Source organism: Pteropus medius, unplaced genomic scaffold, assembly GCF_902729225.1.
Source record: "Pteropus medius unplaced genomic scaffold, Ma_sr-lr_union100, whole genome shotgun sequence".
In the NCBI taxonomy this organism is placed as follows: domain Eukaryota; kingdom Metazoa; phylum Chordata; class Mammalia; order Chiroptera; family Pteropodidae; genus Pteropus; species Pteropus medius.
In genome coordinates this window covers 47578282-47605758 of record NW_024340849.1, presented here as the reverse complement: position 1 = coordinate 47605758, position 27477 = coordinate 47578282, and the positions used below count along the sequence as shown (strand labels likewise).

Here is a 27477-nt window from a genome sequence, read left to right as displayed (position 1 = left end):
ATAAACAATTCCGAAAAGATTAGAATCATGATGTAATCACTATTCTATTACTTTATGGTAGTAATTAAATTTTTGTAAAAATTTTTTGGCTCCAAATATATAATGTTTTTTTCTAAAATTAATTATCTTAAACACTCTTTTAAGTAACAGATTTCATAATATTCATTAATATTACAGCATTTACTCTGGCAATTACGAATTTATGTAGAATTTTAATTGATAGAATTTCAACATAGGAAGCACATAAGGAGATTTTCCTCTGTTACATTTAGAATGCTTAATTGTATTTAAAAGGGTATCTTCAGATAATAACAACAAATCTATGTCATAGTTATTTCTATTATTGAGATTGTCACACAGATTAGACGTGATGGGGACCTATATACACATATGATCACTGAGCAGCATAATCTCAGGAATGTTAGAAATGACACCGAAGCAAGCACTGGGCTGTTTAGCCTTCCAAAGGCTGAATAGCAGATTTGAGCTGAGAACCAAGACTGAAGTCAAGTGCCATTATATCTCTAATATGTGCATTATTTATTTCTAAAACAGCAGAAAGATAGAAATAAGAGCTCTGTGAACATAGGGATCCTCGTCTTTCTAAAGTGACATTAAATTTTGCAGACTGTCATTTCCATTTTCTGAAGAGCAGTGACAGCACTAAAAATAAAAAGCAACAAAAGGCAAAGTTAATTGGAAGTCAGCTATATATACTAACATTACTATTTACATCAATAGTTTTGAGTGCTCAAAATGGACGATTATTTAATACTTTTTTTTCAGTTTACTCATTGAGTTTTTGCATGTGCCAGCTACTGTCTCAGCACTTTACAGGTATTACCTCACAACAACACATGAGAAAGGCACTTTTATCTTATGATTTCCATTTCATAAATATGGAAACCAAATCAGAAAGAGGTGAGGCAATTGCTCAAAATCCAGAGACATGGAGTGGCAAAGCCAGGATGCAAGTCCAGGCCCCACTGATGCCACCACATGGCCTGGATGTGAATCAAGGAAAATAGAAGGGTTGTCTTATGATTGGCATTGGGATTCTGTCTCAAGTTTCAGGCTTGGGGAACTTCACCAGTGGTTTCTACCCAAGGATTCTTGGGGAACTTGGAGGTGCAGGGAGAGACCGAGATTCTTAAACTTGCAGCTGAGGGAAAGAGAGATAAAGACTTAACGGGGAGGGAAGAAATAAAGTGTAAGATAGAAAAGATAGGAATAAAAGAAAGGGTGTGCACTGGCTTCTCTGATTTGCCTTGGGAAAGGCAAAGTTTACCTCATTCATGGAACTCTTTGTTTCAAAAAGCAAAATAATTATTAAATAATCAAATTAAGTCAAGTAAACATTTTCTTTTCTTTGTTCCCCTCCGTTTTATCTACTCTTCCCCAACCTCCTCCCCTCCCTTTTCTTCTTCTTCCTCTTCTTCCCACTTCCCCTTCCTCTCCACTCTTTCTTTTGTCAAAATATTTAACATCTTTGGGCTTCAGTTTCCTTTATTTTTAAAATGGAAATATCTATACCTACTTTACAGAGTCGTTTTAAGGATTAAATCAGAAAGTACACAAAAGCACATAGCATAATGCCTAGTACATAGGTCTCAAAATGTTTCAAAATGTACCATATTACCATTGGGAGGAACTGGATGAAAGGTGACCCAGTGATCTCTCTGTACTTTTTTTGCAACTTCCTGTGAATTTGTGATTATTTCAAAATCAAAAAAGTTAAAAAATGTTTTAGCTATCTTGTGTATGAATTGTGTTGTATCATTGCGCTAATATTTTTCTTACCAAAGGAGAGATAAAGGACCCGGAACAGAACAGTTTTGTTACAAAGATACAAAGAAAGATGAAATTAGAATGGAAGCAATTTCTGTTAAGTGGTAAAACCATATATAGAGCAGCATAAGTGTGAAAGGATCTCAGAATCAAAGCATAGTGTAATCACCTAGCTTATCGGGGTTTGAATATGTGGTTTGCTTGTGGCTTTTTTCCTGGTTCAGCTTGACTCATCCATTCAAAGTTAGAATAATAAGCATTTCTTCAGCACATACTCTGCTGGGCAAGGTTGGGGTAGGCTCTTCCACATTGCTTTGAATGCGATTGCAACTCATGCTTTCTGCGTTTTAAGAGAAAGGTATAAAGAAAATCAACACTGCCATTTTAATCCATTTAATGCTGTTTCACATCTGAGTTTTTCTAATGAAATTGAAACGAATGAAACATTGTATATGATGTTTTACCTCTGCTGGAATAACTACAAAATTGTTTACTGGAGAATCCTTTTGGCTCTGCTAATCTTGGGGCACAGTGAAAAGCACTGGCGTAGTTAACGTTGCGGATAAGAAACAGAGAGTTTATTTTTCTTTATACTCAGTTTATAGTGTGATTCTAATAGGATGCACTATTCTGGTCAGAACAAGCCTTTGCTAAGAAACTTGCAGCCGCGGCTGACCATGAGACAGAGCTTATGTTCTGCTGCGTTCTATGGGCCGCCTTCAACTTTTGTAAATGGCAAAAGAACAGTCAGAATAAGGATATCTCTGGATAGGGCTCAGATTTGTAGCTATTTTTCCCTTCCTTCCTTTCCTTCCTTCCTTCCTTCCTTTTTTCTTCCTTCCTTCATTTTCTTCTATTCCATTCCTTCCTTCCTTCTTCCTTCCTTCCTTCCTTCCTTCCTTCCTTCCCTTCCTCCTTCCTCCCTCCTTCCTTCCTTCCTTCCTTCCTTCCTTCCTTCCTTCCCTTCCTTCCTTCCTTCCTTCCTTCCTTAGGTAGAATAAAGATCAGTATCATGAAAACAACATGAAAACTCTCCAGGAAAGGCTAATTTCTATTTAGAATATACATTATCTTTTTATTATGGTGCTTTAAAAGGAGCTAGAGTTATAGAAAATAAAGGTGAGAAAAATGTTACACAAATATTTACCTGTACACAGTTCACCAAAATATGTGTAAGAGGCTTTAGGTAAGAGATTGGATATTAATAAAAAGTATATTTGTTCTTTTTACTTTGGAATGGCAGTCTGTGAGGGACATCTCATCAACCTGGCTCAAAAAAAAAAAAAGAAAGAAAAGAAAAGAAACCACTGAGGTGAATGAAAATAAATGTTAAAAATTTGTTTTAAAAGCATTTTTATCATTTAAGTATTTCTCCATTTTCATATTAATTCATTTATTATTCAAAACAATAACTGATAATCTGCTTTTTGTGTACTTTCAGCTTCAGAAATGATCATTTTGAAGAAAAAATTAAACAGTTCATTATCAATATAAAAATTAATAAATGGGATAGCATCAAGCAATGTCAGGTAGGTTTTTTTCTTTTTCTATTCACAAGTATGTATTATGCAGCTGCTGTGCACTCAGGTGGGGGTGCAGCAGTGAACAAGGGGGACAGGAATTCCTGCCAATGGGGAGAAAAACAATAAACATAAAAAGGTTCAAAATAACATCAGGTAAAATATTTGTAATACAGAAAAATGGATCAGGATCAGAAAAATATGTGGGACAAGGAGACTTGTCTTAACTGGGAAGGTCAGGGAAGTCCTCATTTGAGCTGAGACACACAAGAGGCGGGGAACAGCACTCCTGGTAGAAGAACAGCCAATGCAAAGGACCTGATGCGGTCATTTTTTTTTGTAATATTTTCCCTGTATTTATTATGTTTGCATTTGAAGAGCCAAATTCAACAATTTCCAAGGTTCCTTGGCTGCTAATGAAAGTTTTCACTACTATTTGGAAGACAACTTATTCTGAAACATTCAGGTCTTAGTAGTCACATAATACTTTTTAAAAAGTTGACTTGTGACACTTCCTCTATTTTACAGATTTGAGTGGCAAAGCAGTTTAAGAATTCAAACTTCATCTTGCATACTGACCACTAGACAACACACAGCTTCTGGAATCCACAAGCCACATTGTAAGTGAAACTGGGGTAAGGGTACATAGAATAATGATTGCCATTTGTTTAGATAACATTTTTTATAAGGAAGGAACAGAGTGCATTTTATAGAGTAAATATTGTTTTAAAAATCATTGCTCTTATCTTTGAGAAAGGTGAGAGAAAAATCAAATGTAAAAAACATGTACTGTGCTGAACTGTGAATGAAGATACCCTCATTGAAATGTCTAAAAACCATACCTCAAGGCACCTGCTGTAAATGTGCAATGCAGGTATGATAACCAAATGCATAGCTCTTGAAATACTGACAGAGTTACAGAGACTCTCCTCCTTTGCTGCCTTCCCTGAGAATAGTGAGATAAAATTTACTGAGGCCTAGTGACCAAAGGCAGAGTTAGTGATTCCATATCCCAGGCTAGCATTTGATACATACCCTCTTTTTATCATGATCGCTGAGAATTATACTAGGTAGATTGTCCAGATAGTTTTGTCTTTGTATGTCTAGTGGCTGAAAAATAGTTGGCACTCTGTAATTTTGTGTTGCTGCGAGATCACCAATTAGTGGAGAGTCAAATGTTCTTCCCTCCTTCTATCTAGGATTGTGAAATTGGTAGCTGTCAACAAGTATCATAGCAGGGCAAAACTCAGATTGAATCAATTGGGACTGGTTTCTGTTCCTTGTTCGTGAATTTCTAACTTCTCGTCATTTTGAGAGTGTCAGTTGGAGTCACATAAGGGGCATTTTGCAAGGGAAGGAGAGAAATATATGACATTTTAGCCTTTAGTTTTAATTATTCTATATTTGAAAATTAGACACACATCTGGAGTTGGAGATTGTATTCCAATTTTTATTACTCTCAGGAATTCAATACATACTATACAAAACGTGTTTCAACTTGTAACATCCACAAGGGAAGTTTTGGGAATAGCTGTGTGGAATCTATTTTATTACACAGAATTACGAATTTCAGAGAATGATTCACAATGCAGAAAGGAACAACCTGATTAACTATTTAGAATTCTCTCTCCTCCCCAAGAGACCAGACCCTCAAGGTGGCATCAATGAAACAAGTCCTTGTTTTGTTCTCCAGTTGAAGAGATTATCATTTTGGAGGCCTTGGGTAAAACTGGAGGTAGGTTAGTCAAGGAGATAGTACAGTAAAGTAGAATCAGAAAACCGAGGTTTAGCCCTACTGTACACTTGGGAGCTTGAGCTAATCACTTAACACACATAAAAAGGGGGGCGATAATAAAATCTGTGATATATATTTCAGTTGAGCACCTCACGAGCGGCCAAAATTATTTATTTAAAGATGGGTGGGGGAGGGAAACGAACCATAGGCACTTCTTAGATATCAAATACTGTGCTAGGTTCCTTACATTCTTCATTAATCATAACAATCCAAAGAGTCAGTTATAATCCTTCATTTCCCAAATGGGTCACTCGCCTACCACGTGAACGGCAGAATCAAAATTCGAACCCAGGCCTGCCAATGCTCTCGCTGGAAGACTTCCGCTTGGTCGGCTCAGGATTAGCGGACGCGAGAGTGATAAACTGTGTCTAAGTCAAACGTGCCGGGTGCGAAAGCCGGCAGGACAGGATGACTTTGTCGCTCCACAACCAGGCAGCCTGGCCCTGGGCTTTGTTACCAGTCACTTTGCAAAGGCCCCCGGCGCGCGGGGAGGCGGCGCTTCCTCCACCGGGAGGGTGGGACCCTCGGCCTCCGACGGGCCTCGGATCGCCGCGGACGTACGTGCAGCCCTGGGAAGGGGACGCGGGGCGGCGAACGGCGCGCCAGCGAGGAAGGGCTACGGCCGATGAGGCGGTGGGCAAGGCCGGTGACCCAACAAAGCGGGCCGGGCCGCGGGAGGCCCCGCCCGGCCCCGGTTCCGGGCACACGCCGCAGGGGCCCGGGCCGGCGGCACCTTGCGCGCCTTCGTCCGCTGCGCTCGGCGTGAGGCGCCTCCGGCCGAGGGTGTGAGCGCGCGCCGCTGGGCCCGGAGCGAGGGAGGCGGGCGGAGGGAGCGCCGGCGGTCCCGGGGCCGCACGGAGCGGCCAGGCAAGGCGGGGCGAGGCCGGGAACCCGCGGCGTCCGCCTGCGCCCGGCGTCCGCGAGCCGCCCCGCCCGCGGCCCAGTCCCGGGCCCTCGGCCCGCCCGCGCGCGCGCGCGCGCCCCCGCCGGCCCGTCCCTCCTCCTCGCCGCCCCTCCCGCGCGCGTCCACCGGCTCCCCGGCTCGCGCCGCTCCATGTAGCCCCGGATCCCCGGGAGACCGAGGAGGAGGGGGCGACCACAAGATGGCGGGTACGTGGCCCCCTGTTCTCTGGACGGCGCGGCGGCGCCGGCCCCTCCCCGAGCCCGCCCGTCCGCCGCCGCTGCCCCGGGTGGCGGCCGGGCCGAAGCTGGCGCGGGGTCCGGGCGCGGGGAGGCGCCGCAGGGCCGGGAGGGCGGGCGGCGGGGTAGGCGCGCCGGATCCCGGGGGCGCTGACCGGGCCTTTCTTCTCTCCTCTTGGCGCAGACCTCTCGCTGCTCCAGGAGGACCTGCAGGAGGACGCTGACGGACGTGAGTGCGCCCGCCCTGCTGTCGCCGTCGCCGGCGGCCCGCGGGGAGCGGCGGGGGAGGAAAGGCGGGTGGCGGCGCCTGGGCCCGGCCGGACGGGGAGACGGGCTCGGCGAGGCGTGGCCCTGGGCCGGCCGATGTCGCGAATTTGAGAGAAAATTGCTCTTCCTGAAGGAAACGGTGTGACCCCCGTTCCGTTGGTGGAGAGAGATGCCCTGTGTTATGCTGCAGCTCGGGTTCGGCCCTATCGCCCATTCCTCTTATCACACTCAAATCTCTTGTGGGCTCGGGAACTGCCCCGGCGTCTGTTTTGGAAGAAGAAACTAGTAGGCAGAAATTTGAAATGGGAATTTGGGGTGTGTTTTTCCTCTTTGAGTGCCTTCCGGGGGCCGCCCCCCTTCCCTCAACTCTCCTGAGGAAGGAAGAGACTATAAGGAAGGAAGGTGTATTTTCTGAGTTGCTCGCAAGTTTTGCACAGCGGCCAGCTGTAGGGCAGCCTGGTCCCTGTTATCCTCCTCGGTTCAGTTGCCCCGTTTCTAATTGTTTGGAGATTACTTGTAATTTCATTCACTTTAAGCTCTTAGCGGTTTTTACATTGCTCTATATCCATTTGATTTGTGTATTACGGGTTACTCATATCTCTTTAAATATTAAAATTTCAGCTTTACTTTGAGATACTGAAGTTTAAAAGAGTTGATTCTTTTGGTTTTTTTTTTCTTTAAACAATAAACGTTGACATTACATTGCTTCCAGAATAGTGTCAGAAAAGAATTGTTGATTTCATATGTGCTTTTCTCTACCACCAGGAGGTAATTTGTAAATTGTTCTGAGTAGAAATGATAACCACGATAGAATTTGTGGTGTATTTAGAGGAAAGCCTGCCTGATGCCGAGATTTACTGTGGCCGCTATCAGTATAAGCGATTTAGAGATGGCTGCAGATTGACATTGCTCTTTTAAAATACTGTGTAATTAATCCTTAGCGATGTCTAATATGGTTTCCCTTGCACAAATTACACTTAATTTTTAAATTCCTCGTGTTTAGAGTAAAGGAGAATTTATTATTTAGAAGGAGTCTATGAAATGATTATCTTAAAAGTAAACGAACCATTTGCACGCTTAACTTTTGCTAAGTCTTGGTTTGTTTTTGTTTTTTAGAGCAAAAGGGAACAGTCACATACCGTGAAGGACAGCTTTTACATTTAATTAAATGTTTTACCTTAGGCCATTTATCAACCTACTAGTAAGTTAAGATGATTTTTTAAGGCAGCTACTGATATCTTGCAAAGTTAGGATTAGAGAGGTGGCTCTGGTTGTTATCGCAAATCAGGGGCTTCTCATTCTTGCATTTTGGTTCAAGACTTTGTAAATAGAAGATGCATGTATTTATTCAGCAGATGTTTAGGAATGTCTGGAGCAAGAACTTATGCATATTCATTTATTTTCACTTAGGTGCCATGCACTCTTAAAGGATGAGCTGCCCTGTCACATGGTTTAAGGAGCATAGTCTAGAGGGGAAGGTGGCATACCTGTGAAGAACTTAGCAATGATTCAGTTCATCAGCCTTTAAGACTGATGATTTGCTGTGCAAAGGATGGTCACAATTTATGCCCTCTAGTGGTTAATAATAAGCAGTTTTAATGTGTGATAATGAAGGCATCAGAGGCAATACAGCACATTAGTTAATAGACGAGACTCTAGAGCCAGACTGCTTTGTTCTAATCTTTGCATCGTCACTTTGAACAGGCTCTTGTAACTCACTCAGCCTGTTTATGCCTGTTTTATTTGTAAATAGGCATAATAATATTACATTCCTTATAGAGTTATTCAGAGCCTTTCATAAATTAATGCATAAAAAGCACAACAGTACCTGATAAATAGTGACTATTAAATGTTTTTATGAGTAAAGTATACAGGAAGCTTAAAAGGAAGAGCAGAGCAGGAGAAACTGATGTTGAATATTGCACTACAGAATTAATATAGTTAACAGATGCTGCTAATGCTTGCAGTTAACTTTTTAAAGGTTCTCTTCTTATTGTGTTTTAGGATAAAACAGACTTTCAAAGGCACAAGTAGTTTTTTGCATATTTATAATTTTGTTGAAGACTTTGTTAGAATAATTGCTTATTTTTTTCAGTTGTTAGTTTTTATATGTGATACTGTCATGGCCAGGGAAACTTTCTCCTTACCCTTTTAGTTATTCTGGCTGGTCAAATAAGTCAAAGGACATACATCAGGTTAATAATAGAAAATAAAATTTTATTATGTACGCACGAGTAATTCACATACGCATGAAAATTCCGAAGACAGTTTGGCAAAATGAGGTATCCGTAGATGACATTTTGGACAAAGGAGAAAGATGGATCTGAGATTTTCTAAAGCAGTTCACAAGTAGCAGAGAAAGTGGCATACAAATTCTAAGTGGGCCCGGGAGATGGGAAGAAATTACTTTCTAGCCAGGCTCTAGAATCTTGGTTGCCTTTCCTAAAAGCAGAATCTAGACTAAGGCAGAAGAGGGGAGGACCTTTGGTAGAGTCTAGATCTTGAAAGGGGGCGCATTGCCATACCTCGATAAGAGTCTCTGTCAGGTCTTTTGCTTTTATTTGTTTTCAGCTCCTAAGTCCATGTATAGAGTCAGTAGAAAAGTAGGTAGAATAGGGGAAAGTGTTGGTGAAGGACTGACTTCACAGATACCCTGGGAGAAAAAGAAACAAAATCCTGGTATGTAAAAAACGGTGCATTGTATGTACATGTCAGAATCCAGAGTGCTAACCATTACACGATGGAACCGCCACACATTGTATGTACATATCAAAAAGTCATAAAGGTAAGTAAAATAAAATGACTATTAGGTACTGTTAAAATTAAGCTTAAGAAAATAATGCAGTGGGAAAGTGTAAGTTTGTTTTAGTTTAAAAGTGATACTTTCAATCCTGTGTCATGAAACACTTTGAATTTCAAAGTGAAAGCAAGCCAGTGACTGTTTGAATAGGTATCTCAGCAGAGTGACTTTAGGCTTGGGTAAAATCTTTCTGTTCCTTAAATAATAGGAGGCAATGCAAAATGCTGCATATGGTTTAATTTAACTTAGAGATAATTAGAATGGAGCTTGGGTAATACAGCTTATAAATATGTTAACTTTTATGTTAAGCTTTTGGAGCTATAGTATGGAATATGCCACACCACAGCATTTTTTATATTTAAGTTTTGAGATCCTTTTACACTAAATTGTTTTTGGGGGTTGAGGGCAGTGGTGAAATAGAGTGAAGTAATGATCCAGAGCTACTTAGGTGTAACTGCCTAGACAACAGAAAAGTCTCTGAGCTCTCATACCTATGGAATTTTGACTAAGGAGGTTTAGAGTCTCTGAGCCCTCCAGCTGCTTTTAAAAACTAGTTTTGATAAGCTTCCTTAAGTCCTTGCCACCTGGGGAAGTGAGAATTAAAAAATTGGGGCTGTGTCCAGTACCAGCCAGGGAATCAATCAAAAACCCTAGGAAGGTGCCCTTGAAAGTCATGATATTTAGAAGTGATGTGACGTAGGGATTTGGAAGAGTGAGTCATGAGACTTGGTAGCATGTTTTAGTTGCTACCAACAAGGCTGGACAGGAGAAATCTTTATTTAGAGAGAATATAATTGATATCCTAGAACAGAGTACTTAAAAATGGTTTTAGCAGTACTCACACGTATATAGAATCAGTTAATGATACCTTGGGTGACAATTCCCCATATCGAATTTTTTTAACCCATTTCCTGTTTAGAAAAAAAGTTCAGCTCGCTGTCAGTGTTAATTTTATGTAAACATGGTCTTTGAAGCAAATCTGACTAGTTTTCATTGTGAAAATATATAAAAACTATTCTTGTATTTTTTCTAAACAGAACTCATCTCTAATCCTAATGTTCCAGAAATGTATATATAAATAAGATTCATCAAATGAATCTTCGGCTAACAACTGTTCAAAAATGGTGTTAATGTCATGTATAGGAACGCTATTTGACATTTTCAGCGATCAAGAATTACTATATTTTGTAAATGGAAATACCACTACTAAAAGCAGAATCCTATAAATAGAATGATGTCATTTGTTTCCAAAAACTATTGATATAGTAGAGTGATGCGAAAATAATAATAAAAGTGAGATATTTTATGGCAAACTTTGAGGATAAGGTTAGGACTTTAATCCACAAGTTATGTTGGGGTAAAGGCTGCAGCTGCAAGCACTGCCAGCAAGTATTCTCAGGGTAAATGGTAAATGGGTTAAAAAAGAAAGATGGGGTTGTGTAAAGAACCCAATGTAATTATACATGTTGGCTACCTGGGTATGTAGGTGCACGAACAACAAAATTCAAAACCCACCTAAAGTGCATAGGGTTTTTTTATTCTTTCTGCCTGTGAAAGATCAATACCCTCGCCACATTTAGTTCATTAGTCTGCCACATTTATTTGATCACTGGTTTATTTTATTGTTTCTGGTCCTTTTATCTCAGTTCCTCTTTTCATCAAAACATATTAATTTATTAAATTATTTTTACTACTCCTACATTTGTTTTATATTTTGGAATTTTGGATTTTTTTCTCTTGATGGCAAACGATTTTTGCCGTCATTACATGATGAAGTGGACAGTCCCTAAACTTAAACTAGGGTGTTGTTTTGCTTTTAGCTTGGATCTGAAAATAAAACTAATTTAATGTTTTGGGAAGAAGAGTGAGGTGGCATACCTATGGAATTTTGACTAAGGAGGTTTAGAGGCCTGCATTCCCTATAACTTCTTAGAAGGTACTTTTGTACAGAACTTTCAGCTGGCAGATCACCTAAGTTTCTCCTTCACCAAATCCATCCTTTCACTCTCCTAAGTCTTCTTTGCTCCTTATCTCCCTAGACTTAGAACAGACTTGTTTTTTGGTCTAATTGATATCAATTTGGTTGGTATTTGAGCATTTATACTATAATTCTGAAATATATCCCTATATAGGTTTGAGTTAGGGGAAGGAGCATTGGGCTTTGTAAATCTTTAGACCTGGGTTCAAATTCTGATCATTGACATTTATTCACTGTATATTATTGAGCAGGTTTCTTTTCTCAGCTATTGTCTTTAAATTGTTTCATGGCCTTTTGTATCATTTCCAATTTCTGACTATTACAAATCTGCTATGAGCATTCATGTATAGGTTTTGATGCAGATGTATACTTTGTTTTTCTCGGGTATTTACCTCGGAATGAAATGGCTGTTTATCCTTTTAAGAAACTGCCAAAGTGTTTTCCAAAATAGTTGTACCATTTTACACACCACCAGCAGTGTGTAAGAGTTCGGGTGCTCCATACCCTTGCCAATATTTGGTATGGGCAGTCTTCATTTCAGCCATTCTATTAAGTGTGTAGTGGTTTTTTCTCTGTAGTTTGAATTTGCATTTCCTTAATGACTAATACTCATCTTTTCATGTGTTCATTTACCATCTATATATCTTCTTTGGTTAAGTGTCCAGATCTTTTGCCCATTTTTTTATTGAGTTATTTGTTTTCCTCTTATTTTGAGAGTTCTTCGTAGATTCCAGATACAAATCTTTTCTCAGATATGTGATTTGCAAATATTATTTTGTCTGTGACTTGTCTTTTCATTGTCTTAATGTATTTTGAAGAGCAGAAGTTTTGAATTTTGATGTTCAACTTATTTTTCATGGATGCCCTTTATCAGATTGAGAAAGTTCTCTGAATTTACTGAGAGCTTTTTTGAAATTAGGAACAGATGTCGTATTTTGTTAAACACTTTTTCTGTATCTATTATTTTTTTCAGTCTTTTATTATGATGAATTACATTTTTTTAAGTAAATATTGTTTGTTTTTTTAGTGAGAATTTCAGATATACCTAAAAGCTAATGAGCCACTATATACCCACCACTTAGCTTCACCTTCTTTTATCTCCTTCTAACACCTGAACTTGTTGGGGAGCCAGGGGGCTTAGCCAGAGGCCAGAGTACTTTAAAGACATACCAGGTGTCATTTTATTTTAACTATAAATATTTCACAAGGGGTATATTTGAAATATGATGTTCCAGTCTATGAACAGGACATCTAAGGTTATGGTTAGGTATGGTAATTATGAAAGTTTAAATGATTAAATTCTTAAACATTTGCTTTGTTGGTTCTACTATGATAAGCAGATTTGTATAATTACTAAAACCACTTTCATGTTAATCATATCGATCACCAGATTAAGAGAAGCAACATCTTTATTATTTTTATCTTGCTAAAGCACATTTCACCCTTTTAGGTCAGCCTTAATGATAACAAAAGAATATTGGTTAACAAAAGTTGAATTTTATATTTTAAATTGGTTTGCTGTATCATCTAGAGGATCACATAAACTTAAAATTTGAGTTGTGCTATGCCTCTGGTGGGTGAATCAGTGATCCCACAGTTACTAAAATCAAGAGCTAGGAGTAAAAGTGGATAAGAACTGTTCTGGTCAAGATGGCGTAGAGGGTAGAGGCTTTGTACCAAAATTGTGATGAAACCACAGAGCAAACAGCAAACAGAGTCACCTGGGGTCTGGATGGGATCAGAAGCCCTACCACTAGGAAGAAAATTAAGAAATCACTTTGGAACGGTAGGAGGCGGGTAGAGACACGAGGCTCCCTGGTCCCATGTGGGCTGAGTGAGACAGAGGCTATTGCAGGTTCAGATGTTCCTCTTAAAGAGGCTGCGACCATGACCGTACTTTCACAGTGATGGACTCGCTTGTCCTGAGCTCCAGCACTGGGATGGCTGCTGGGGGAATGGAGCACCAGGGACATGACGAGGGGACACTGAGTTGTAGGGCTTTGGGGCAAGGACTAGAGGGGCTCTTTCTCCAAGGCAGAAGTGCTGGCGGTATGCACTGGTCCTTGGTTAAGCTCTCCCCACTCCCAGCGTGCAGCACAGGCGCTGCCATAGATGAGAGGTCATCAAACTGGATAATAGAAGTTGCTCCTCCCAGAAGATTCCCTGAATCTCCGTCCCTCTGAACTTATGGCCCTACCCAAGCAAAATCCAGTGGTGCCCTTGGTATGTCCTGTGCCCCGTGCCCCTCGCTGAGCAGCTTCAAGCCTCACACTAGCCCAGCTTGCCTTGGTTTCTGGTGTGGCCTCTTGAGGGAACTGTAAGCACAACACTGGTGGCAGCCATCTGTGGATTGCTTGCTGACTTTTACCAAGTGGCCCTGTAAGGGCACAGGCTGGAGCTAAACTTGACCTGCAGCTGAACCCCTCTCACAACTGTGCCACCAGGCCCCACAAAGCCACGCTACTAAGACCGAGAGACTTAGGAGCTTTACATGGTACGTAGAAACAAACACAAGGAGACAGCCACAATGGGGAGACGAGGAAGCATGTCCCACATGAAAGAACAGAACAGAGCTCCCGAAAAAGATCTAAACAAAGTGGAGTTAAGCAATATACCAGATGCAGAGTTCAAAACGCTGGTTATAAGGATGCTCAGTGAACTTAGGGGAAGAGTAGATGAACTCAGTGAGAACTTTAACAAAGAGATAAAAAACATAAAAACTGAGATGGAAATTATAATAGGGAACCAGTCAGAAATAAAGAATATAATATCTGAGATGAAGAGCACATTAGAGCAGGGGTCCCTAACCTCTGGGACACAGACTGGTACTGGTTCGTGGCCTGTTGGGAACTGGGCCACACAGCAGGAGGTAAGCAGTGGGTAAGCAAATGAAGCTTCATCTGTATTTGCATCCGCTTCCCAGCACTAGCATCACCACCTCAGCTCCACCTCTGATCATCAGGCATTAGATTCTCATAGGAGCACTGGTCCCTGGTGCCAGAAAGGTTGGGGATGGCTGCATTAGAAGGAATCAACAGAGTGGATGAAGAGGAGAATCAAATCACCGATATAGAGGATGAGGTAGCAGAGGACACCCAATCAAAACAGTATCAAGAAATTCCAAAAAAAATGAAGATAATTTAAGGAGACTATTGGACATCAAGTGTAACATCACTCTCATCATAGGGATACCAGGAGGAGAAGAGAGAGAGCAAGGAATTGAAAACCTATTTGGAGAAATAGGTTTTCAGAAAACTTCTTTAACCTGGTAAAGGAAATAGTCATACGACCTCAAATGCTTAGAGAGTCTCAAACAAGATGAACCCACAGAGGCACACACCAGGACACATAATAACTGAAATGCCAAAGGTTAAATACAAAGAATCTTAAAAGCAGCAAGAGAAAAGTATTTAGTTACCTACAAGGAAGCTCCCATAAGACCGGCATCTGATTTCTCAAAAGAAATTTTGCAAGACAGAAGGGCTTGGCACAAAATATTCAAAATGATGAAAACCCCAGCAAAGCTATCATTCAGAGTCAAAGGACAGATAAAGAGCTTCCCAGACAAAAAGCTAAACAAGTTCATCACCACCAAGCCAGCATTATAGGAAATGTTGGAGAGACTTCTTCAAGATGAAGAAAAAAAGTATCAAAAGTTTAAATAAAGAATGGCAATAACTACATATCTATCAACAAGTTCTTCAAATGCAAAAGAATTAAGTGCTCCAATCAAAAGATAGGGTAGCCGAATGGTGGATAAGAAAACAAGACTCTTACATATGCTTCCTAAAAGATAATCACTTCAGATTAAAAGGCACGCACAGACTAAAAGTAAGGGGATGGAAAAAGAGACTGCATGATGGACCGAGAAGGTATCGTGCTGAGTGGAGTAGGTCAAGTGAAGAACAATTGCCATATGATTTCACTTACATATGGAATCTAAAGAACAAACTCATAGATGCAGAGAACATTTTGAGGGTCACCAAATAGGGGGATTGAGAGGTCGGTGAAAAAGGGGGAAGGGATTAAGAAATACAAATGAGTAGTTACAAAATAGTCACGGAAATAGAAAGTATAGCATAAGGAATATAGCCGACAATATTGTAATAAATATGTGTGAGAGCAGAGGGATACTAGATTTATTGGGGTAAGCACTTTGTTTTATAGATCTCTTACCACCTGAAATTAATATTATATTGTATCCCAACTATAATTGAAAAATAAAAAATTTTATTAAAAAAAAATAGTGTAATCTGATGTGTCTTGATCCTGTCACTAGGAATGACCTGAAGTGGTCATTCCAAAATCTTGCTGCTGCATTTATATTTAAACATATACTGCTTTGGATTTATTATCAAAGGCAGATTTGATATAAATTATTTGTACATTTAGATCTGTCAACTTAGTTTTTTTGTAGAAATAACTTCAAGACTTCAAATAAATTCAAGACTTCATTTATTAGTGGTGGTTAGTAATTTGGACTTGGATTAGCTCAAATTTTATATTTGGAATACTTATAGAAAAAAGGATTACTAGACTAAGGAGAATGTTTACTTGCTGAAAGGAACAAAAAAACACATCTATGATGTATAGAAGATCCACACCTGCAAGTGCTTTGATATGCTACATATTTCTCTGGCTGTCAAATACTGTTTAGAAAGCATGATCTTGGTAACTAATTTGAAAGCAAATAAACACCACTGTCTTATTTATTTACCTGTGTTCTTTAGGGAAATGTTTTCTGAAATATTCGTAGAATGAATTTTAGCAAATTATTCTTGCTTAAACTCAGTTATGAGACTAAACATGCTATAAAACAATTTTATACTTACTAAAGATTGTTTCTAAAGATTTAGTAAACTTTTAGTATTTATATTTGAAGGAAAGATTTCTGATAAAATTCTGTTATCACAGAGTACAAATTGAAATTTGATATACACATTGCTTGACACCATAAAGTTCTTGAAATTTGTTATTTATCTTTTTCTATCTTTTTTTTTTTTTTGCTGTATCACTAGACCAGGGGTTGGAAAATCTCTGTAAAGGGCCAGATAGTAAATATTTTAGATTTTGTGGGTTGTAACCAAACCTAAAATATCTCTGTTGTAACTACTCAGATTTGCCATTGTAGGGTGAAAGCAGCCATAGACATAAATGAACGTAGATGTTTTCCAATAAAATTTTATTTACAAAAACAGACATGGGCCAGTTTGACCTGCTGGCCATAATTTGCTGACCCAGCACTGTAAGTCCAAGATGTATAACATCTTTGTTCTTTATCCATAGTGGCGTGCCTAGCACATAGTAGACTTTCACTACATACTTGCTGAGATGAATCTTGATTTTTCTGGCCAAGCTAAATAAGGCCATAAACTTAACTTGCAGTGAAATAATAAAATAATTTATTTTAAAATTAAACTTGTTACTTGAAAAACTTTCAGACCTACACAGAGTTGCACAGGTATTATAGTTAATTCCCAAAACTCACCTACATTCAGCCATTGTTAGCATTTTGCCAGTTTGCTCTATTTTTCTCTATATAATTTTTAATATATACATATACAATGTATACATTATTTTTTAATAACTATTTTTCAGTTATAGTTGGCATATAATACTATATTAGTTTCAGGTGTACAACAGAGTTGTTAGACATCTATATAACTCACAAAGTGGTCACCCCAATAAATTTATTGCCCCTCTGACACTGTACATAGTTATTACAATATTATTGGCTATTTTCCTTATCCTATACTTTCTGTCTCCATGACTATTTTGTAACTACCCATTTATACTTCTTAATCTCTTCCCCTTTTTCACCACCCTCCCCAACCCGCTTCCCATCTGGTAATCCTCAAAATGTTCTCTCTATCTATGAGTTTGTTTGTTTTGTTTATTTTGTTCTTTAGTTTCCACGTATGAAACTTGATTTTGTGGCATTTGTCATCCTCTGACTTACTCCACTCAACACACTACCTTCTAGGTCCATCATGCCATATCTTTTTCCATCCACTTTTTTTAGTCTGTGTGTGTCTTTTAATCTGAAGTGAGTCTCTTACAGGCAGCATATGTAAGGGTCTTGTTTTCTTATCCATTCAGCCACCCTGTCTTTTGATTGGAGCACTTAATTCTTTTTTATTTGAAGAACTTGTTGATAGATATGTAGTTATTGCTATTCTTTATTTAGACTTTTGATACATGTTTTTTTCTTCATCTTGAAGAAGTCTCCAACATTTCCTATAATGCTGGCTTGGTGGTAATGAACTTGTTTAGCTTTTTCTTGTCTGGGAAGCTCTTTATCTGTCCTTTGACTCTGAATGGTAGCTACGCTGAGTAGTGCAATCTTGATCGTAGGTCCTGGGTTTTAATCACTTTGAATATTTTGTGCCAAGCCCTTCTGTCTCACATAGTTTCTTTTGAGAAATCAACTGCTGGTCTTACGAGAACTCCATTGTAGGTAATGAAATGCTTTCCTCTTGGTGCTTTTAAGATTCTCTCTTTGTATTTAACCTTTGTCATTTTTGTATTTTTAATTATGATGTGTCCTGGTGTGTGCCTCTTTGGGTTCATCTTGTTTGGGACTCTGAACTTCCAGGGGTTGTATGTCTATTTCCCCTGAGGTTGTGTGACTATTTTCCTTACCAGGTTAGGGAACTTTTCTGTCATAATTTCTTCAAATAGGTTTTCAATTCCTTGCTCTCACTCTTCTCCTTTTCATATCCCTATGATGTGAATGTCATTATGCTTGACGTCCCAGAGACTTCTTAAACTATCTTCATTTTGGGGGCGATTTTTTTTCTTGTTACTGTTCTGATTGGGTGTCCTCTGCAGCCCCATTCTCCATGTCACTGATTTGATCCTCCATTTCATCCACTCTGTTTGTTCCCTCTGATGTACTTTTCATCTCAGATATTGTATTTTCTTTTCTGACTGGCTATTATGTTGTCCATCTCCATTTTTGTATTTTTTATCTGGTAAAGTTCTCACTGAGTTCATTTACTCTTCCCCTAAGTTCCTTGAGCATCCTTATAATCCATGCTTTGAACTCTGCATCTGATATATTGCTTGTCTCCATTTTGGTGAATTCTTTTCTGGAGCTTTGTTTTGTCCTTTGATGTGGGACATGCTTCTTTGTCACCCCATTTTGGCTGCCTCCCTGTGTCTGTTTCTGTGTACTAGGCAGGGCTCCTAAGTCTCCTGGTCTTATTACCAGAGTGACTTTAAGTAGTAGGTGTGCTGTGGTGCCCCTTGGCACAGACCTAGGAGAGGTCCAGCTGCAGGCCAAGTTCAGCTGCAGTCTGTGCACCTCCAGGGCCACCTGGTAAGAGTCACCAAGCCATCTACATATGGCTGCCACCCATTCTGGGCTTATAGTCACCTCGAGGGGCCAAGTCAGAAACGGAGGCTGGCTGCCACTGGTGCGGGGCTTGGGGCTGCTCAGCAAGAGGTGCAGGGCACGCCGAGGCCAGATGCTGCTGCTCTGGGTTTTGTGAGCCATTGAGAGATTTTATGAAAGTTCGCAGCAGGAGTCAAGACAGCCAATTGTAAGGGGTAAATCACTGGAGGTGGCTTGGATGGGCCCACAAGTTGAGAAAGGCTGAGTCTGGGAATCCCCTGGACAGAATGACCAGTGTTACCCAGGTTGATGGCATCTGCGTCTGCAGGCTAGGAGTGGGGAGGGCTCTACAAAGGAACCTATGTCTGGGAGCAGCCCTTACCCTGAAGCACAACGACTGAGCACCTCCCCGTATGTCCCTGGCGCCCCTGGAACAGCTGCCCCAGCGCTGGAGCTCAGAGCGAGTTCGTCCGAGTAAGGCCGGGCGTGGGCCCTTTGAGAGGAAGGTCTCCACTTCCCTCAGCCCTCTGTCTCACTCAGCTACAATGTCCATTGGTTTTCACAGCCAGAGATTGTAGGGACTTCTCTTCCCAGCACTGGAACCCTGGGCTAGGGAGCCCAGTATGTGACCGGGACCCGTCACTCCTCAGGTGGAGGAGGTGGCTCCGCAGCCAAGATAGCCCTCCCCATTCTTGATTGCCACACGCAGTTGTGGGACGAGTCATTTCGCATCTCTGCCCCTCCTACCATTTTGAGGTGACCTGTTATTTGAGGTGACCTGGTTGTAGGGCTTCTGTTCAGCCAAACCTCAGGTGAATCTGTGTACTGGTTGCTCTGAAGTTTTGTTATAATTTTGTGTGGTTGCTAGAGGGGGCGTGCACTGCCTCTACCTTCTACGCCTGTGGTCCCCAATTTTTTTGGCACCAGGGACCAGCTTCATGGAAGACAGTTTTTCCACAGATGGGGTGGGGGGGATGATTTTGGGATGATTCAAGTGCATTAAATTTACTATACTTTTTATTTCTATTATTACATTGTACTATATAATGAAATAATTATACAACTCATCACAGTGCAGAATCAGTGAGAGCCCTGAGCTTGTTTTCACTGCAACTAGATGGTCCCATCTGGGGGTGATGGAAGACAGTGACACCCGAAGTATGTTGGTTGTGTCCTGTCTACTCTGTAATCTCATTTTGGTGGCTGTCACTGCATAAAACCCTGCTTCACAGAGATAGGATGTTGGGAATGGGAGCAGGCTTTTAAGTGCTTTTGTGGCAATCTCAGGATATTCTGCTTTGATTCTAATCCAGAACGTATAGAGATTCGAAGTTGTCTCAAACACGCTTTTAAGTCCACTGTCATTTGCCATCTCAAGCATTTGATCCCCGTCTAGCACGGACAAAGTCGATTCACCTGAGTTATTCACAAATGGGTCACGGATCCATTTCTCTCCAGTTCAGGGGTCTTTTGTGGATGGGAAAAAATGCTCAAACTCTTCTGAAAGCTGAAATAGGTGATCATGCACCAGCTGAGAGAAAGAAGGCCCTGGCTCAGTCTCTTTCAAAATTTCTGCTAAGCATGTTTGAAACATCAAAAATCCCAGTGTTTACTCATTGCCCCCATTATTCCAGTCTGGCTTTGAATGAGGCCACTTCATCTACCACCTTGAACACAGTTGTCATCCTCCCCTAAAGTGGCAGATTGAGTTGATTAAGTAGGTTGAATATGACACACAAGTAAGCGAGTTTTGCGAGCCATTCTGTATCACCGAAATGTACTGCCAACGGTGACTGTTTTTCTAAAAGAAATCTCAGGAGCAGCTCTCATAACTCAAAAACTCTGGCCAGTGATCTACCTTTAGAAAGCCATCTACTTCTGTGTGTAAGAGATGTGTGTGCTCTGCGTCCATCTCCTCACAGAGCTGCACGAACAGACGTGAGTTAAGGGCATGTACTTTACTGTGGTTGATAATTTTAATCACATCCTGCAAAACGTTGTTAAGTTCAGGTGACATTTTTCGGCTAGTCAGCACTTCTCTATGGATGACACAATACGTAGATTCACATTCCAAAGCGACCTCTTCCACCCAGTTAGTGAAACCAGAAAGCCATCCAGTCACGGCAGCCACTCTGTCCATGCATATACTGACTCAAAATGACCAATTCAGTTTTCCTGATTTGTAATCATTCAAAGACTTGAATAGTTCTGCAGCTGTGGTGTTGGTTGGCAACAAAGTGCACATGACATATCCTCATGCACATCCTTCTGAAAAATAGATCACACAGAAACAAGCATAGTTGCCTTGTTGTCAACATCGGTAGACTCATCAACCTGGATTGTGTACCATGGTGACTCATTAATCCTCTAACAATTGTGCCTCAGTATTCTCTGCTATTTCATCAATTTGTCTACTTTTGTTGCTGGCCAAAAGAGGAACATGTGCCACCTTACGAACTGCAGTCACTCTTTAAAGTTCATGACAAATGTCCTTAGCAGTGGGCATGATCAACTCTTCACCAATAGTGAAGGGCTTCTTAGCTTTAGCAATGCAGTTAGCCACTAAGGATGATGTTCTCAGTGCAGACACATTTGATGAAGTGGTGACGTTCAATAATTTCTTCTGTTCTTCATGTTCACAATTTTTTCTTTTGAAAAACTCCAAAGACTTGTCTTTTAATGCAGGATGCTTCTCCATATGGGGAAGCAGTTTTGAAGGTTTCATGGCTTCATTGGATAGCCAGTTGCCACATTTTATACAAAGCAAGCTTGGAGAACGTGAATCACTTGTTAAAATGAACCCATAATTTAAGTAGGACTCTTGGTATTTTCTTTTAAATGCTGCTTTCTTTTTGTCTTAAGAGTCTTCTGCTGTCTCATCATTGGGTCTTTGCCCCTTTCCAAAGAAGCTCTCCAGTGACGTTTGTTTTCTACTTATTTTGGCTAGGGTTAGCTTGTGGGCTTACCAAAACTTTGAGACAAGTGCACAGTGCAGGAAAGAGGAGCGGACAGAAGTGGTTAATAAAGTAATGAACAGGCCACGTGTGAACTAAAGTAAGTGTCGGATTCTGACTTAAAGCTTGCCACCAGATGCAGCTGTACAATTGAAGTACATCAACTCACTTGTGCGGCTTACTTTTCACTTGCCACTCACTGAAAGAGTTTTGATATGAGTCTGCAAGCAATTGATTTATTATGGTCTCTGTGCAGTCAAACCTCTCTGCTAACGTTAATCTGTATTTGCAGCCACTCCCCAGTGCTGGCATCACCGCCTCAGCTCCATCTCAGATCACTAGGCATTAGATTCTCATAAGTAGCGTGCAGCCTAGGTCCCTCACACACACAGTTCACAGTAGCGTTTACGCTCCTATGAGAATCTAATGCCTGATGATCTGAGGTGGAGCTGAGGTGGTGATGCTAATGCTGGGGTGCAGCTGCAAATACAGATGCTTCACTCGCTCGCCTGCTGTGCACCTCCTGCTGTGCAGCCCAGTTCCTAACAGGCCCCGGACCAGTATTGGTTCCTGGCTCAGAAGTGGGGATCCCTGATCTATGCCATCTTGAATCCCCAGTGATTATAGAGGCCAAGAGTTCCATGATCTGTCGTCTTCCAGGAAAGTCGGTTGTGTAAGTAAATCCAAGTCCAAAGGCCTGAGAATGGGGGCTGATGTTGGAAGTTCAGACATGAGTCCAAAAGCCTGAGAAGCAGGAACGCTGATGTCCTAGGGCAGAATAAGATGGATGTCTCAACTCAGAGAGTGAATTCACCCTTCTTGCTTTTCTGTTCTGTTCCATTTTTGATCTTGACTTCTTTGATGAACCTTTTGCAAATAAGTTGTAGAGATCATGAACTTTAGCCTGTATTTCCTAAGAGCAAGGTCATTCTCACAACCAGCAATCAAATGCAGAAAAGGTAACATTGATACAATTGAATTATGTAACATGTAGTGTTTTCAAATTTCACTAATTTTCCGATGACGTTCTTTATAGTAACTATCTTGACAATCCATGCTCCTGCATTGAATTTAGTTGTCATGTCTCTTTAATTTGGAACAATTTCTCAGCCTTTACCTTTCATGATATTGATACTTTTGAAGAGTCAGTATGGTTTTATCTTTTTGCTCATGATTTGATTCAGGTTATGCTTTGGTGGGGAGGGATAGGAATATTATATAAGGCTGATTTTCTCAGTGCCTCGTCTCAAGAGGCACCTGATGTTACCACGTTATTAGTGGTGGTAATTTTAACCGCTTGGTTAAGTGATGTCTAGATTTCTCCACTTAAAAATTCAATTTTTTCTTTTGTAATTAGTAAGGGAAATAATTTGACACTGGGGAATCAGCCCATTCCCAAAAAAACTTTTACCTAGTAATGTTAGAATGTGTTGATGGTTCTTACTTGAATCAATTACATTTACTGGCTGACATTCTGTTTTATAGAAGAGCTTGCCTTCCCTCCCTATTTATTGGTTTATTTATTTGTTAAAAATTATTTAAAAACCCCAAATCTTAGGGTAGCTCTTGTAAGAATGATTAAATCTCTATAGTGTATCTTATTACCTTTCATTTTCTAAGGTGTAAAGATTTGGGAAACAAAATATGGCAAGTTTATTGTAGCCTAAGCAGTATCAAGGGAAAAATTGTAGGGCAAGACATACTATCAGCTTTTTTCTTTTTTAGAAGATATCATTAGAGGCTGTGTGTGGAATAGAAGGTATTTTGATCAAGCTTAATGAAAAGTTAGGTCGTACAAATTAATCTGTTCTGTTTGGTGTGATAATGGTTGTGACTGTCTTAGGGGAGGATAAAACATGGTTACTAGACTCTTGTCTCCTCAAGTATCTCTAAGGACTACTTTTTTATTAACATCAGTATGCATTCTTCAGGAGAAGCATTAGACTCTTTTTTTTAGGTAATAAAAAGATTGGGAAGATAGTCTTTGTCTTTGGGGAATTTATCTGTTTTGGGGGTGAGGACAGGTAGAAGAAAATGAAAAAAGGAAAAAATAACTCAAACACTGCAGTTGCTGGCAGAGTAAAAGCAAGGGCCCCCAAGATTGCAGGTAATTCAAAGAAGTGTAGAGCTAAAAATTTTAATACTTTTCTTCCCACCTTCCAAGTTCTCCTAGGTGAGCTAATAATCAAATTAACAGAGACAGATTAACAGGAGAAAATCAAAATTTTAATACATGTGCATAGGGAATTCACATATGCATGAAAATTCCAAAGACAGCAAGGCAACATTGGGTATATATCAGGGGTCCCCAGCCCCCAGGCCAAACACCAGTACCTGTCCTGGCCTGTTAGGAACAGGGCCTCACAGCAGGAGGTGAGTGATGGGCCAGGGAGCAAAGCTTCATCTGTATTTGCAGCCACTTCCCAGTGCTAGCTAGCATCACCACCTCAGCTCCACCTCAGATCATCAAGGCATTAGATTTTCATAGGAGCACCGGTCCCTGGTGCCAAAATTTTGGAAACCGCTGCTTTAAAGTATATGTATGGTCATGGAGTAGAATGATGGTCAGGTGTACCATTCAAAACTCTTCTCTCTCTTGCTTTTGTTCTCCTGGTTGCTGGCACTTTTTTCCCCCCTTACCTTGGCACTGTAGAGCATATCAAATGCATATATGATAATAAGGTAGGAATGGATGTTGATGTTTAGAGGGTAATTCTTGGGACTTAGGAATTTGGAACATCTGAGAGAATTGTAAAATTTAAGAGTAGTAGATTTAAAATTCTTATTGAGTGAGCATGAAATTAGCATGAATTTGTAGTATATCTGAGCATTTTTAATGAGGAATAGAAAAGAGGCTTACTATATAGTATTGATGCAAGTAGAACTTGAACTATCTCCGTTGAATTCAAATGCACTACTATTGATGAGACTAGGGCTTCTATATACTCCTTCCCTCCTCTGCTCTTTGACAACTAAGAGTGTAGCATAATTGAAAGATGTGAAACGAGGCCTGGGGTTCTCTAAGAATGTTGTGTAAAAACAGCTTGTTTGGCTTAGAAAAGCCATCACCTTTGCTTCTTAATTTTTAAAATAAATGATGGTTTTAATTAATATTTCATAATTTAAATCAAATTTATTATAGCATAGTTGAATAAGAATATACACTGCCAGGAATTCTCTGTTGCTTAAAGGAGTTAACTGTTGAATTTAACTAAGTTGTTGCTTACAAAACCTCAAATGCCAGTCCTGATTACAGGGTGATAATGTGATTTCTCTAGCCAGCCAAGGGGATTTTGCAAAATGTAGTAGTTTACTCTTTAAAGATTAAAAGGCTAAGTTGATTTTTGCTATTCCCATTCCCCTACTGCCTCAAGTCTGTGTGAACCCTGTGCCCCACCTATACTAAATTACTTGTAATTTTCTAAACGTGACATGGTTTTCCTCAACTCCCTGTCTTTGGATTTCTCTGCTTAGAATGCCCTCTTCCTGCCCTCTGTCCTGCATGGCAAACTCCTGTATCTTCTAAGAATTGGCACAGTAAGAGATTAACAACAATAACTAGTAATAGAATAAAACAGTTATAACAATATGCTATAATAAAAATTATGTGAACATGGGGGCTCTCTCGAAACATCTTATTGTACTTTACTCACCCTTTTTCTTGTGATAATGTGAGATGATACAATGCCTGTATGATGAGATGAAGGGAGATGAATTGTGAGGTAGTATTAGGCTATTATTGACCTGATAATAAGGTTACTAAGTGGTTGGAAAGCGTATACAGCATGGATACAGCAGGTGGGATAGAGCAGGACCACTTCAAGATTTCATCATGCTGCACAGCTATTTTTTAGTATTCCATTTAATTCCTCTGTTGGTACTGTAGCTATCCTTTCTTGCATGTTTTAGAGATTATTCCTAAATTGTAATTTGCATCTTTAATTTATCATATCTTTTTAAAGTTAATATACAATTTTGCGTAAGCTATAGGATCCTTGTAGCAGTATAGCTAAATTTACTCCTATGCTGTGTGTTTTATCTGAGGATATTATCGACTGTGCCATCACTTAGGGTAGGGTATATGCTGTAGAGTTTACATTATGATGAGTGTATGTGTGTGTTTCCCCTTGTAAACCGTGTCATGCGTTTGCAGGATGACTATGTAAGACTTAAGTGTGCAATATCCTTGTGGCCTCCATAAAGATGAAATCCAGAGTCTTATTAGTCCAATCAAGAATTGATGAGGAAATCTTGAATTCAAAACAGATGATTTAGGCCAGAATGATCCCAAAGATAATGACAGGCAGTACTGGGGAATAGAAATGAACCTTTGTCCCCACTGTCTCTGCTAGAGTGAAACACCTCCTATTGTATCAAAGTAGCTGTCAACCATGATAGACAGTGGAGACAAAAGTTGAAGCAGAAATATGACTTTGTTACTCTCTAGGAGTGTTTTTCAAATATGGTTGTTCATATGCAATCTGCATTTGAATTAGTGTGGGTATTTATTGAAAATGAATGCTCCCGGACCTCACTCCAAACCTGAATAATCAGTGTCTGCATGTGATATCTGGGAAATCTGCATTTTAGAGGTAAGTGCTCCAAGCTTGTCTTAAACAGTTAGGTTTGGCAACCACTGATCTCGGAGTCTTCCCCACTGCTCTTTGCTTTCTATGGACCAGATCAATATTATTAATGTTTATCTTTAAGATTAACAAGTGTGAGACTGATGAAACAGTTTGGTCATAATTATAGAATTTTAGAGCCTGCATAAGGTACCTACCAGGTTGTGATAGTTCAACACTTTCACATTACAGGTGAGAAAACAGAGGCCAAATGAGAGTATCTTAACGTTTTTTACAATTCTGGTTCATAATTAAGGTACTTTGCTATTGGAGATTAGAATAACCTGTATAAAACTTTTCTGCACTAAATAAGTGATTATTTCATCTTAGGTGTTATTTTTAATACAGCTTGAAAATCCACCTTTTAATTGGGCTGTTTAGACCATTTGCACTTAATGTGATTATTGACATGGTTGGGTTTAAATCTCTCATCTTGCTATTTTCCATCTATTTATCCTACATCCTCATTTTATCTTCTTTTTCTGCCTTCTTTTGGATTGAGTATTTTTTATGATTTCATTTTATGGCCTTTGTAGGCTTTATATATCTTTGGTTGGTTTTTCGAATGTTTAATGAATGCTAACAGTTTATAATTAGTATACATCTTTAACTTATTACAGTCTACCTTCAAGTAATATGTTTCTTTTACATATAGTGTAAGAACTTTAGAACAGTATACTTTACTCTTTTCCTACCTTTGTGCTATTGTAGTCAGACATTTTACTTCTGTATGTTATAATCCAACCTGACAGTACATTTTAAATCTTTTTATTTTATAGTACATGTTTTTTGCTTTAAACAGTCAATTTTTAAGAGATTTTAAAAATAAGGCTTTTGCATTTACCCACATATTTACCATTTCTTCATTTCTTTGTTATAAATCCAGATTTTCATATCTGGTATAATTTTTTTTTTTTTGCTTTGAAGGACTTCCTTTAATCTTATAGTGCAGGTCTGCTGGCGATGATGTCTATCAGCTTTTGTATGTCTGAGTAGTCTTTATTTGACCTTTACATTTGAAAGATATTAATTTTAAAGCTATCTGAAAGATTTGTTTGCTGGGCATATAGCTGTAGGTTGCTATTGTTTTTTTCTTTCAGTACTGTAAAGATGCTCTACTGTCTTCTGGCTTGTATTCTGATGAGAAATTTGCTGTGATTCTTTGCTCTTCTTTATATAATGTTTTTCTTTGACTCCATCGAAGAATTAACTATTAGTGTTTGACATTTTATTTATTTACAAGTTGTTAGTGTTCTGATAGAACGTGTAAGTTC

General features: G+C 39.7%; 1 protein-coding gene and 1 long non-coding RNA gene across 7 annotated transcripts in view; one reads left to right on the top strand and one right to left on the bottom strand.

The window, feature by feature from the left end:
• Window positions 1–531: 531 nt before the first annotated feature.
• LOC120588726 (uncharacterized) lies at window positions 532–5545 on the bottom strand. The gene is made up of 3 exons (XR_005649295.1): window positions 5363–5545; window positions 1958–2128; window positions 532–663 (listed from the first exon to the last, which is right to left on the bottom strand). It is a non-coding gene; the product is annotated as an uncharacterized LOC120588726 (long non-coding RNA).
• A 96-nt stretch (window positions 5546–5641) lies between these two features.
• PPP4R1 (protein phosphatase 4 regulatory subunit 1) overlaps window positions 5642–27477 on the top strand; it is a 65170-nt gene continuing 43334 nt past the window's right edge. For 3 of the 6 annotated variants that reach the window (XM_039845864.1, XM_039845862.1, XM_039845872.1), the window contains exons 1-2: window positions 6090–6213; window positions 6428–6472. In XM_039845864.1, the coding sequence (XP_039701798.1) occupies window positions 6207–6213; window positions 6428–6472 (52 nt within the window). In that variant the 5' untranslated portion in view covers window positions 6090–6206. Of the gene's footprint in view, window positions 5661–6089; window positions 6214–6427; window positions 6473–27477 lie in introns of those variants that run through there. The other 3 variants (XM_039845866.1, XM_039845863.1, XM_039845865.1) reach the window with 3 other exon arrangements.